Source organism: Notechis scutatus, chromosome 2, assembly GCF_049901735.1.
Source record: "Notechis scutatus isolate UNSWTSFEM ecotype Mainland chromosome 2, rNotScu1.2, whole genome shotgun sequence".
In the NCBI taxonomy this organism is placed as follows: Eukaryota; Metazoa; Chordata; class Lepidosauria; order Squamata; family Elapidae; genus Notechis; species Notechis scutatus.
In genome coordinates this window covers 14,158,180-14,171,901 of record NC_142010.1, presented here as the reverse complement: position 1 = coordinate 14,171,901, position 13,722 = coordinate 14,158,180, and the positions used below count along the sequence as shown (strand labels likewise).

The window sequence follows — 13,722 nt, the reverse complement described above, 5'->3', positions numbered from 1 at the left end:
TTCGTTGTGGCTGGAGTTGATTTTGGCAGATCGCGGGATTGATTTTCTGGAGAGCTGTCCAGGATATCATTGATATATATGATCCTGACTCCACTTCCATCAGCCACATCTTTCCATCAATCTTCACTTCTGTGAGGAATTTGTTGCTTTCCATAGTACCTGTGTGTGCTGCACAAGTGTGATTGTAGCCACCTATTGTGTGGTGTGTTTCTTCTTCCCAGCTGCCATCTTGTCTTTTAAATTTCACACCAAACATCTTCCGGCTCTTGTAATGTTTGTTCGGGGAGTGTGTTCTTCAGCTCGGTGTGTAAGTCATTTGGCTGGCTCTGCAGGCGTCCACAATGTGGCCTTTTATCTCGCATCACCTGCAGATCGCTTCTTTAAAATGGCAGGTGGAGCAAGGGTGGTTTCCCCGGCAGCTTCCACATGGTTTGCTCCCCTTTCTGTTTTCGGATTTACTGGTTTTTACCCGATGAACATCCTCCTTTTCACTGTCGCTGTTTTCAGAGCTGGATGGACTATGCAAGATCCTTCTTGCCGCTTGAGTGGCATGGACCTTGCCATGTCCTTTGACTTGGGTGGCTGAGGATTCAGAGGTTTCAGCTGCTTTTGCTTCTTCCAGCGCCTGCTTGAAGGAGATGTCCTCTCTAGCGAACAGTCTCTTCTGCAGTGTTAAATCCCTAAGTCCAAGAACTAAGCAATCCTGGATCATTTCTTCAGTGTTCAAGAACATGCATTTTTTTGACAATTTTCTTAACGCGGCTACGAAGTCACTTATACGTTCCTGTGCTGTCCCAGCCAGTCTATGGGAATTGGATAGTTACTTAGGAATTATGAGCTGTCCCCTTAAGGGAATGCATCATGGTCAATGTAGTTCAAGGTATCCTGGGAAATGTAGTTCATGTCACATGGCTGTATCTGTAATTGTGATTGCTCACTAAATTGACACTCGAAGGGTTGGGGGAGGTTTTCCTCACTCTTGCCTAAACTCACAAACTCATGGCAGCTTTTTTCTGTCGCTATGAGATGGGTTAGGAGATAACCATCTTTTACTACAAGGCAGATATACAAAGGATTGGTCATTAAAGAAGAACTTTGTCACAAATGTGAGTTATGAGGATACCTGATGAACCATTAAATGTTCTTTGTTATGGAGGTCTCGTTGAGTTATCTATCTGCATCTGTACAGTTTATAAATCCACCTCTGTGCAGAAGGCAGAAAAGTTCCCCTTCTTTTTGGATTCGGGTACAGAAGTCATTTCAGTTTGCCATGTATGATGGGGTAGGGTCAAAATGCCCCTTCAATGCCTGTTGCAGTTCATTCCAGGAGACATTTTCCAAATCTTCTGCAATGAGGGCTTCTGCTAGTTCATAGAGTTCTGAATCACAATAGGTCAAGAAGTATGCCTTCTTCCTTTTGTCAGATTCTGTTTTCATCCCATTCATGACCAAACTCTGGTTGAATCTTCCCACATATGAAGACCACTTCTCTCTGTCTGGGTTGAATGGAATGGATAGGGGTCGATGGGCCATGTTTGTTCGCTGTCGGTCTAAATGGTCAGCTGGAAAATGGCTGCGGTGCCCCATGAGGTCCTTTGTCTTCCTTAGTATCCCACCTTCGTCACCAGTGTTAGATACGTGTAGCAAGGAAGGAACGGACCCAGCAGTGTAGAGAACTCTTTATTTACAAATGGGTTCAAAAAGCAACAATTGTGGCCAGCTCCGGCTTTTTATAGTCGGCGATGTCCAATACTTCAGGCACTGATGGATCTCCGATATTCCCGCCAGTGGCTGAAACCAATAAGTGGAGTCTGAGATCAGACTCCACTTTGCATCTGACTTGGATGACGTGGTATATGTAGATGTAACATCATGCATATTTAACATGGATAAACTTAATAAAAAAAATAAAAATAAAAAGCCTATTGTTTTAGGGGCATTACCTGTTCCACAGCCAAAATAGGCCAATTTCTGGAGAAAAACTCTGCTCTGTATCTGCACTTTTATACTGGGAAAATGTCTTCCAAAATGTTACTTGACATATTTTTCTGCTGAAAGAGACCTTTGAAATTATGGTAAATATGCAGAAGTAACAGAAGTAAGAAAGGAGCTGAAAGCGGAGGAGAAACTAGGAAAAGGCCACAGAAAGAAAAAGGGTGATCCCTTCCCATTTGGGGCCGAGGGGCGGCGAATCGACAGGAGCCGCTTCGTCCTGACGTTCCGAGCAAGAGAGACGCAGGTTTCAAGGAGGGAATCTCGCCTGAAGCTAAGCGGTGCCGGGAAGGTGGGAGATCCGGCTCCCTCCTCGTCCAGTGCAGAAACTCTTCCAACGGTAGAAATCTTCCTCTGTGAATTGAAGGGAGTGTCCCGGCCAGATGCTTCCAGCCCCAGAGGGTCTGAAATGGGGGGGAGGGAGCCTTTTTCTCGGACTTTTGATTTGGGAGGGGCCAGAACCAATCGGAAGTCTCCCTGCGTGAGCGTCATCGTTCTCCGGGCAGAGTCCTTTGTGACTTTTCCTGAAGGAGGAGGGAGAGTTCAGCGCAGAGAGTGAAAGTGGGAGGGGGGCTGCAGCTCAAGGAAGGAGTTCATGGCAGCCCCAGAAGGGACCCTCCACTTTTTCTGCTCTGTTCACGATTCTCAGTCAAGGATTCCCGCTCCCCACCCCCTCTTATTTCTCTCCCCCATTGAGATCAACAATATCCCTTCTTGAACCAAAAACCGACCTTCTGTTTACGGTGGGTCAGAAAATCTCACAGACCCGGGGATGAAACCGGCCCTCCGGCAGCCCCTTCGCCAGGAAGGGAGCCAAAGGCAGAAGATTCTGGAGGTGTGGGGAAGGCAGTGAGCCCACTTGATTGGGGGAGGGGCTCTCCCACCGTGTGCGTGTGTGTCTTTGTGTGTGTGTCTTTGTGTGTGAAGGCGCCCGAGGACTCCCCAATCAACCCCCAAGTCCTCTCTGGATGTGGAGCTGTGCCTCCACTTCTCTCATCTACCGCAGCCCCACTCCACGCCGGATTTGGGCGGGGGCAAAAGGAAGTCCACGCTGCCCCCCAGAGCTGGCATGAACCCCCCCTTGAGCAGCAACCGCCCAAGACTGAAAATATTCCCCTCCCCTTTCTCCGCTTCTCTCTCTGCGCTGAGCTATCTTATCTTGCGGTTGAATCAAAGGAGACTCTGCCCGGAAACCGATGACGCTGTAACAATGGAGGATTCTGTTAGGGATAACATTGTTTACCCTAACTGGTTTGGGTAAAAATAATAAATTAGTTATCATGGTTTGTTGGTTAAAGTGTGTGTAACTTTAACTACAAGAATGTAATTAAGGGTGTGGTTGTAAAAGCACCATAAAAGAAGCAAGTCAATTGCAGCTCTCTCTCTCTGGCTTAATGATCCCTAATTACTGGATGGATTGATGACTGCGTTTTTCCTTACTGGAACGGAGGAGAGAAAGGAGTGTTGATTTCTCAATGGAGAGAAGAGATAATACGGACTGATTTATTGTAAGTGAACTGACATTGGCTATTCAACACGGACTTTGCAAATTGAGTATCCTCGGCTGGACTGACTGAAATGATACATGACTAATGGACCGTTTATTTTGACTATGCTATAATTCCTAATGGAATAAACTATATTTTTGATAGCACAAGCGTATCTGGTTTTTTTACTGCGTGTTAACTAAAATACAAACTTATCTCACACATTTACCTGTCTGCCTATCTGACTACGCTACACATCTTCTTTAGTTTGTTTTCCTTAACACTCGTTGGGCAATTCAGACTTAACAGATTCCTATTGGTCCTTCTGCTTTTCTGGTCCCTCCCAATTCCGAATCCGAGGAAAATACCGCCCCCCCATACAGACCCTCCCATTCCGCCTCTGGGGTCGGGAGTCTCCGCGTCCTTCTCCCCTCTCTTGGGGGGCAGCATCCATGGTCTCTGCTGGGCTCCTCCTGATGCTGCCAGTGGGAGCGCTGGCCCGGATCCCCGGAAGCGAAGAGGGTGGTTGTAAGTAGGGAGGAGAGGGGATGGGAGGGACCGTCAAAGCTCCTTGGGGGAGATCTCCTCCTTCACCAAATCCTCCAACTGCCACAATTCTTGCATGGATTAATTGGGGGGGGGTGTCTCAGTGAGCCTCCCCCCAAAAGGATCCTTAAAAGATCTACTCCAGCTCACAGGACTTTGCTAACAAAGTTTCTCTCTCTTGAGGGATTGCTTTTAATAACTGTTAATTCTATAATTTGTTATTTGTAATTTAAAGCAGAATTTAAAGCAAGGAACATTTCAGGTGTGGGTTGTTGTTTTTCATAATAAGCCCATTTAAATCTGGGAACATTAAAGATCTTTGTGGAATGGCTAAAAAAAAGGCAGTAGCTTTACAAAATGAAAATCATGACTATTTGGTTGAACAAGAAATGCAGATTATGGCTGAGAAAAAATATTTCAATCAGAAAATGGATGGAGCATTTTTCAATCAGTGGAAATTGAAAAGTTTCAATTTGGCATTTTATTGAAAACATCTTCAACTCGTATAGATTACATTTAGTAGGTAAACAAACAGACTATCAAATGGCATGAATCATTTTTATGGCCCAACCCAAAATAAACTTAATTTAAGACAAAAATGTAGTGATAACATTTTGGGGTTCCAATTTGATGAGATGGGAGTTGCTGGAGAGAGATTTAATTCACTTCTGGATCTACTAGTGAATCGGTAGATTGTTTTTCTTTTTAAAGACTCCCCAGAGACACAACTTTCTCCTTCTGTCCATCCAGGAATTGACAGAGCCCTGGTGCCTGAAGTCCTAAGCCTGGTACAAGTCTTTGGCGACTGGCGCCGCTATCCGCACTTTTGGCTCAAGCAGGAGATCCTATACCATTCCATGATCTATTGATACTCCCATAGGATCTCTTTCAGACAAGTGACTATCCAGTCTCTTCTTTAAAATGTCCAGTGATGAAGCAACCACAATGTCTGAAGGAAAGCTGTTCCATTGGTTGTCTTCCCTGTAAGGAAGATTCTCGTTAATTCGAGATTGCTTCTCTCCTTGATCATTTTACATGCATCTTCTGGTGTTTTGAAAAATAAATTGACCCCCCCCCCCTCTTTGTGGCAGCCTCTCAAGTACTGGAATACTGCTATTCTGTCAATCCTAATCCTTTTCTGTAGGATCAGCCAAACCCAAATCTTGCAACTGTTCTTCATATGTTTCAATCTTCAGGCCTTTGATCATCTCAGCTGCTCTTCTTTGCACTTTCTCCAAAGTCTAAACATCTTTTTTGTAATGTGATGACCAAAACTGAATGCAGTATTCCAGGTGTGGTCTTACTAAGACTTTATAAAATGGTACTAATGCTTCATACATGATTTTGATTCTATGCCACTGTTTATACAATCAAGGGTTATAATAGCTTTTTTGGCTGCTGCCACACACGTGACTCATTTTAAGTGATCATCCATTCGGACTCCCAAGGTCCCTCTCACAATTACTGTTTTGAGCCAGATTTCCTGTAATCTGTTTTTCCTCCCCAGGTGTAAAATCTTATTTTCTCCACATTAAGTTTCATTTTGTTGGATTCAACCTTGTCTGATATGGATCAGAAAGGTACAATATGCACACACATACAAATCTATAGAGACATGGTGGGTCAGTGGTTAGAATGCAGTACTACAGGCTAATTGCCCACAGCCAGGAGTTTGATCCTGACCAGCTCATGGTTGATTCAGCCTTTCGTCCTTCTGAGGTCGATAAAATGAGGACCCAGATTGCTAGGGACAATATGCTGACTTTGTAACCTGCTCAGAGAGTGTGGTAAAGCATTGTGGAATGGTATATAAGTCTAAGTGAAATTGCTATTGCTATATAGTTTCTCCCGACTGTGGATCCTTTTATGACAAGATGACCATTCTGAGCAAAACTCTCTGCACATTCCATGCATTTATTTATCCTTCTGAGGTCGATAAAATGAGGACCCAGATTGCTGGGGATAATATGCTGATGTTGTAAACTGCTCAGAGAGTGTGGTAAAGCATTGTGGAGTGGTGTATAAGTAAGTGGAATTGCTATTGCTATATAGTTTCTCCTGAGTGTGGATCCTTTTATGAGATGTAAGATGACCATTCTGAGTAAAACTCTTTCCACATTCCATGCATTTATATGGCTTCTCTCCTGTGTGGATCTTTTTGTGTCTTCTAAATCCATTGTCATGAGTAAAGGTCTTTCCACACTCTTTGCATTCATATGGCTTCTCCCCTGTGTGGATCCTTTCATGGGAAATAAGAGTAGCTCTTTGAGCAAAGGATTTTCCACATTCCATGCATTTAAATGGTTTCTCTCCTGTGTGGATCATCTTATGGGAAATAAGATTACACCTATGAGCAAAGGTCTTTCCACATTCCATGCATTTAAATGGTTTCTCTCCTGTGTGGATGATCATATGGGAATTAAGATTACCTTTTTCACCAAAGGTCTTTCCACACTCCATGCATATATATGGCGTCTCCCCTGTGTGGCCTCTTTTATGGGAAATAAAATTAGATCTATGAGCAAAGGTCTTTCCACATTCTGTGCATTTAAATGGCTTCTCACCTGTGTGGAGCTTTTTGTGGCTTCTAAGTCCATTTTCATGACTAAATGCCTTTCCACACTCCATGCATTTGTATGGTTTCTCTCCTGTATGGATCATCTTATGGGAAATAAGAGTAGCTCTTTGAGAAAAGGTCTGTCCACATTCTATGCATTTAAATGGTTTCTCTCCTGTGTGGATCCTTTCATGGGAAGTAAGTGTTCCACTACTAGCAAAGGTCTTTCCACATTCTAGGCATTTATATGGTTTCTCCCCTGTGTGGATCCTTTTATGGATAGTAAGTGTACCACTACGAGCAAAGGTCTTTCCACACTCTGTGCATTTATAAGGCTTCTCCCCTGTGTGGATCCTTTTATGGATAGTAAGTTGACTGCTTATTCTAAAACATTTTCCACATTCCAAACATTTATAAGGCTTCTCGTTTGTGTCAATCTCTTTTTGAGATGTAAGGAAGTTATTCCCAAGAGAAAGAATTAATGTCCCATTGTAATTTTGTCCATTGTGTCTTCTTATAGCATCATCGCCTTTGTTTTGGGTTAAATCGGGTTCATTTACTTGTACTTCAGCTTTGATTAGCTGCACACTTTTTCCAGTATATTTTTTCCTTATTTTCTCTTCTTGGGCAAGAAATTTTTGCCTCTGAGCTTCACTGGAAGATGAGCTTTCCTGATTCCAATTCTTTGACTGGTTTCCCTCATGGTTTTCAAATTCCATTCTAATTCCAAACTTCTCCGTTCCATCTTTAGCATTGATCACTTGGAACAGTTCACAGGAATCTTGATTCTCCTGCCCATTATTACCTTCAAACAAAAGGGAGTTGAAAATGATAACAAGGTTAGGGAAAAAGATCAAAGTATAGAAAGTCAAGTGAATTTCCTTCTGAATTTCTCCAAAATCTCATTAGGTTGTATGTTTGCATGCTTACAGTGGTGTGATATAGACATGATGATTTCTATATTCATGAGTCATGAAAGCTTTGAAAATATCAAGAAAACATCTCTTTCTTTGCAATTATCTCTATATATGCAAATCTTACTCAGAATCAGTTTTGAGGGAATAGAGGAATAGAATAGCTTAACCCAGCATTCTCCATGCCAAAAATGGGCCCGTATTTGGCCTCCCAAGCTCTCTGCTTGTCCCATTCTCAACCTCCCTAACACCGGGGAGGACAAAAATGGGACCTGCAGGGGCCTCCTGAGACCTAAAGCAGACCTGTTTTTGCCCTGCAGAGTGCTTTTGGATGCCAAGGAGGGCAATAAGGGGACACGCTGAGGGTTTGGGAGGTCAAAAACAGGCCCGTATTCACTCTATAAGATGCACAGACATTTCCACCCACTTTTTGGGAGGGGAAAAGTGCATCTTATAGTCTGAAAAATTCGGTAAGTCCCTGTGGGATGGGGTGGGGGAACAGGTAGGGCAAATGTTGTGGTGCCTCTACTGTCATTCATAAGTATGAATGGTGGCCTTGTGCTACAACACTCATAATTTCAGGACTGGTTCTCAAGTATTTGAGGGAGGGCTGGTTGTAACTTGGGACGTTCGCTAAGGAAACTGTGGTAACATGAGGATTACTTGCACCCTAGGATGCTCTGAGTCACACTGCATGAGGCCTTTGTTCTTGAATTGGATTGGGAGAATGCTCTTCCATGGGCTGTGTGTCAAAATTCTGTTCTCACACAATTTGGGGAGGTTTCAGAGTACAAATGACAACACATTCCTCTCACATGACCTCCAGAGGACACATAAAAGCAAACCTCTTTCTTGTCAGCCTCCACAGACATGTTCAAATAGAAATGGAAAAATACAAATAAGAAACGGCACAGAAAACATCTAAGCAAAGAGACATTGACTCTTTCCTTCCTTGGAGCACCACAAGCCCAGATCCTTTTCTTCTCCCTCCCAGGAGACAATATCTGATTAGTGGTTTTTTAATTAAAAAACTAACTATAATCTCTCTTCTTGAACTCTCTGATTGGGGACAAGAAAACTCTTACCCAAAGAGACCACATTCCTATGGTTTTCAAGCATGACTTCCGAATGCAGCGCTTTCTGGTCAGGTTCCAGCTGAGACCATTCCTCCTCAGAGAAATACACAGCTACCTCCTCGAAGGACACCAGACTCCCCTGAACATGGGAAAAAAGAGCAGAAAAGGAGGATTCACAAGATCTGTTCATCTTCATCATTGATTTAGACAAGAGGATAGAAGGGGAACTCATCAAATTTGCAGACAAGACCAGATTGACAGGAATACCAGCACTCCAGAAGATAAGCTCAAGATATAGAAGGATCGACAGATTGGGCAGAAACTAACAAAATGAAATAAAACTTGAGAAATGTAAAGTTCTACATTTAGGAAAGAAAAACCAAATGCACTGGCATAGAATAGGTGATACCTGGCTCAATAGTAGTAAGTGCAACAGGGATTTTGGAGTCCTAGTAGACAACCACTTAAACTTGAGTCAGCACTATGCTTCAGTTGCCCCCCAAAAACCTTCAACAGAATCATAGGCTGCATTAAGAGGGATAGAATCAAGAAGACATGAAGTGTTAGTACCACTTTATAAGGCCTTGGTAAGACCACACTTGGAATATTGCATCCAGTTTTGGTTGTCAGATGTAAAAAAGATCTTGAGACTCTAGAAAGAGTGCAGAGAAGAGAACAAAAATTATTAGTGGACTGGAGGCTAAAACATATAAAGAACGGTTGCTGGAATTGGGGATGTCCAGTTTCATGAAAAGAAGGACGAGGGGAGACATGATAGCAGAGTTCCAAGAAACAATGGATGGAAACTATTCAAGGAGAGAACCAACCTGCAACTAAAGAGAAATTTCCTGACAGTGGGAACAATTAATCAGGGGAATGACTTCCCTCCAGGAATTGTGGGTGCTCCAACACTGGAGGTGTTTATGAAGAAATTGGACAGCCATTTATGGGAAATGTTATAGGGCTTCCTGGCTGAGCAGGGGGTTGGACTAGAAGACCTCCAAGATCCCTGCCAACTCTGTTATTCCGTTCCATTGTTCCCAAATTCCCAAAGCAGAGATATGCACTAAATTATATGGCTGTGCGTCACACAAGTCCTAATTTTAGGCGATAAAATGGGCAAATCTGAAAATTGCTTTCAGTGAAGAAATATTTGGGGAAGTTTTGTCAAGTTCATTAATTCTGCAAAACCTTCAGTGCCTGTCAGTAAAGTAATCCCACTTCTGGATCAACTGAACTATCGCTCTGTCTATCATTGATTGATCTAGTAGTCTGAGCCATTGGCTGAAAGGAAGAAAAGATTTTTATTTTTTGAACTACAGGTTATAATTGAGGCTTTTTAAAAATGGTGATGTGGCAATGTGAGTATTTATTTTTCATTAGCCTTGCACAATTCTGACTCAAAGAATTACCAAAAAAATGGGTCTCTAGCAGTTACTGCCACTGTGATACATTTATTTATTGAAGGACTTTTAAAAAATTGCTTCTTGTACACTCAAAGTTGGAGGAGTACCAAGCAGAACCAGATAACCAGAAAACGCTATGCTGGCCAACAGCAACTTGAACCTGCTATTCTGCTTTCCATGTTGTGGAAGAACATGAAAATAATCCAGGCCAAACAAGGGGGGAATAAAAGGAGAGAGCCCTCTGCACACCCGCTTTACTTTCTGAAGGGAGAATAGAAATCTAATATCTTTTCCCTTTCTTACTTGGTTTGGAGGTTCAATCACTGTTTGATCGCCGTCATAAAAACAAGAAAGCTTCATTCTTTGTTTCTCTGTAAGGAATAAATGCATAATAAACAAAATAGAAGGAGGTATTCTATAGAAGAGAAGAGAGAGCAAAGGGAAGACAGATGGGTAATTGGAGGATCTTCCATTACCTCCTGAGGTGTCCTGACTTGGATCTTCCCAAGGGATCCTCCTGAAAAATAGATCCGGAGGGGGATTTGATGGATTCTTCTTTCCCTCAGGATCTCTGATCTCCACAGTGCAGCACTTCAAATAGGAGAAAGGAAGAAAGAAGCAGAATTAATGTACCTCACACAACACAAAGTGGATTCTTATATTCGGAACACAACCTTAAAGTCCCCAATATCCATCCATGTGGCTGACTGAGAAAACAATGGAACAATGTCCTACAAGGACTGGAGAATTGCCACATATTATGAACATGGGAGAAGTTTGGGAAGGAGGGGTGAAGCATTCAAACACTTTCTCTATTTATTCCTTTCCAAGTTCCCTAAAGTCGCTCACCTGCCGCTGGAGTTGCTCCTCCTCCGCCTGACTTAGGAGGAAGCCTTCCGCCAGGGCCACCGCCTGGGAGCTGGTCTCTGCTCCACACTCCCGCACCCAGCCCTCCATCTCTGGGGGCAGGAGAGCCAAGAGCCGCTCCAGAACCACCAGGTCCAGCATCTGAGCTTTGCTGTGCTTTCCTGGGCTCAGCCATTGCCTGCACAAGTCATGGAGTCGGCTGCAAAGGCCTCGGGGACCCTCAGCCTCCCGGTATTGGATGGAGCTCCAGGGTGGAACGTCTGAAGCGAGGATGGTTCCCTCCTGCAGGACCTTCTGCCCAGTTCTGGTCCAGCTCTCCCCACAGCTCCCAGGTTGAAGAGCCACAGGGCCTTTTCTACTCCCCTCCTTGGCCAAAGGGGGTGTCTCCATCCTTCCTCTCTCCCGCAGAGCAGTTCCAAAGGGCTCCAGGGACTCTGGGAGACCTCCCGGGGGTGGGGGCGAGGGGGGGCAGGGGGCACTTCCTTCACGGACCTTCCGCTCTCTCCTGGCTTGCAAAGGCTGCCGAGGGCTCCGATGTTCCAGATCTGGGAGGGAGAGAAAAACCAACACCCAGGATCAAAAAGGGGGATTCAGGCCCTGGACCCTTTTCCCACAGCCTGCCCAGAGCCCCGAGCAGCTCCCCCCAGCAGGGCCGGGAAAGAGGCGGCTGCTCCCCCTCCCTTGTCTCTCCCTCCGGAGACAGGATCAGGCCATCGGGGAGCCCGGTGCGAATCCTGCCTCCTCCTCTTCCTCCTCGCCCGGCTTCTCTGCTCTCCTGCTGGCCTCCGCCAGGCCGACCCTGCACTCCCCCCCTCCGCATGGAAACCACGGCTGGGGAGCATGGGATCCAGGAAGAGCACCCTCTCACCCGTGGCACGTCTGGATGTCCCCTCTCCGGACTCTCCCGCAGCCTCTCCGCCTCCTGCGGCGCCCCGAGATTGAGGACAGCGAGTGCGGCGTCCTAGAGAGGAAAGGCTCAGTGATGTCAATTCCTTCGCCGCCGCCTCTAGCAAGGCAGCCGTGACGTTCGCCCTCCAGTGGACCAATGGGGAAGCGCCTGGAGTTCCCTTTACTTGGCGGAGTGCGCCCCCTGGTGGATTTGGGCAAAGGGCGAGGAGGGTAGAAAGGGCGGGAAAGAGGAGTGCATGGGAGGGGGAAGGGAGAGGGTGGGGATGATGGGCATGGAAGTACGGAGAAAGGTCCTTCTCCATGGCTCCCTGTCAGACAAAGGTTTCGACTTCTGTGCTTCTTTCTGTCTGATATGAACCCAAATGCCTTGAAGGAGGTTTTCGTCTTTCTTCTGTGGCCTTTCTAGAGCGGTTTGGTTATTTCTTATCTATAAAGTGCAACTCCACCTCCGCCTCTTTCATTAGGTCCGCTTCAGAGAAGAGAAATCTTCTTTGTGGAAAACCCTGAGATATTGGAAGATGCCCCCATGTCTGCCCTCTTCCTTCTTTTCCTCAGACCAGACACACTCAGTTCCAGCAACAGTTCTTTTATTTCTTTTAGCCTCCAACTTTGTTGCTCTTCTCTGCACTCTTTCTAGAGTTTCAAGATCTTACTTATTATTAATTATACAAAACAGAAAGAAAAATAGCAATACGAAATTAAGGGAAAGAGAAAGAGGGGAAAAGAAAGTCTGAGGTACAAGAGAGAAAAAAAGGGGGGAAAGAGGTTTTCTTCTTTTTAGTACAGTGCATGATTTAAAAAAATCATTCCAGGCTGACAATTCAATCGAATGGACAAAAGCAAAATCATTTGGGGCCTTTTTCTTCTGAACACTTTAAATGTGAAAATATCCCATTTAATGGCTGGAGAAGGAAAGATCAGAAACGCCCCAAGCACCCCGTTGTAGCTGAGTGAGGGCGGGCTCCCGCCTGAGGGGATCTGCGTTCTGATTGGTTGCTGCGGGTGGAAAGGGGGCGTTTCCCTTTCCTGCCTTTTTCTTCTATGGGCTGCTTGAGATTTACCTCAGGATGTTCCTGACTGTCTTCTCTGCTGCGAATGTTAAATACATTTATATTGATATAAAAGTACAAGTTTGTGTCCGTGTCTCCCGCTTCCTTTGGGTAGCAGCTGCACGATTCCCCCACATTCAATCTCTTCTGTTGCACCTGCCAGTCGATGGTTCCTATATTACCCAATGAAAGCGTAGGAAGGAAAATCAGGTCCAAGAAGGGAAGAAAATGGAGGCTGCTTAAGAAAGGAGGTTGATTGACGGGCAGTGCCGACAACAGCCTGAAGTTAGAAGAGAACAGAGCTGGAAGGGACCTGGGAGGTCTTCTAGTCCAGCCCCCTGCTCAGGCAGGAGAACCTCCAGCATTCCAGACAAGGGTCTCTCCTTCAGGGCCTCCAGTGACGGAGCGCCCACGACTTCTGGTGGCAAGGAGTCCCACCGGCTGATTATCCTCCCTGTCAGGCAGTTTCACTCCAGTTCTCCGTCGCTTCTTCCTCTCCCCGGAGAGTCTCCACCCGTTGCTTCTCGTCTTCCGGGACTTTGGAGGGGAGCTTGCCCTCCCTCTCCTCTGGGGCAGCCCCCCAAGTACTCTCCTGAAGCAGCAGGGAAAGGAGCCGGGCGAGCCGAGAATTTTCAGGCCGTTTCCGCCGCGTCTGGTGATCCAGAGGCTCCTTTTGGGGGCGTTTCGTCCTCTGAGGAGGCGGTCAGGGCTGAAGCCGCGGTTCCCCTCAGAGAAAGGCCCTTCTTCTCTCCGCATCCCGGGTGTCCTCCGCCACCTTTGGCAACCGCCGCGGCCATCCAGGCTTCCCAGGCGAAAGCCAAAGTTTCTCCTGCCCTCCAAGCCCAGCCAGGAGCCGCTTTGCCTGAGGCTCTTGTCCGGCAGCCTCGGAGAGGGGGGGACCCCTGAGATGGTGGCTTTC

At 45.7% G+C, this 13,722-nt stretch overlaps 1 protein-coding gene across 1 annotated transcript; it reads right to left on the bottom strand.

Moving 5' to 3' along the window:
- Window positions 1-4,488: 4,488 nt before the first annotated feature.
- Window positions 4,489-11,841, bottom strand: LOC148131797 (uncharacterized). Its single transcript, XM_087953571.1, has 7 exons — window positions 11,714-11,841; window positions 10,828-11,390; window positions 10,455-10,569; window positions 10,282-10,349; window positions 8,582-8,711; window positions 5,957-7,387; window positions 4,489-5,744 (listed from the first exon to the last, which is right to left on the bottom strand). The coding sequence occupies exons 2-7, from the start codon at window positions 11,233-11,235 to the stop codon at window positions 5,713-5,715; spliced, it is 2,184 nt and encodes a 727-aa protein (XP_087809697.1). The 5' UTR covers window positions 11,236-11,390; window positions 11,714-11,841; the 3' UTR covers window positions 4,489-5,712.
- Between the last annotated feature and the right edge of the window lie 1,881 nt (window positions 11,842-13,722).

Excerpts from the sequence above, each read along its gene's own strand:
- LOC148131797 (XM_087953571.1), bottom strand. The coding sequence starts at position 11,235 with ATGGAGACACCCCCTTTGGCCAAGGAGGGGAGTAGAAAAGGCCCTGTG. Across the intron at positions 10,570-10,827 it reads AGGAGCAACTCCAGCGGCAG|TGCTGCACTGTGGAGATCAG; the intron begins GTGAGCGACTTT and ends TCCTATTTGAAG. Across the intron at positions 5,745-5,956 it reads TGGGTCCTCATTTTATCGAC|CTCAGAAGGACGAAAGGCTG; the intron begins CTCAGAAGGATA and ends CATTTTATCGAC.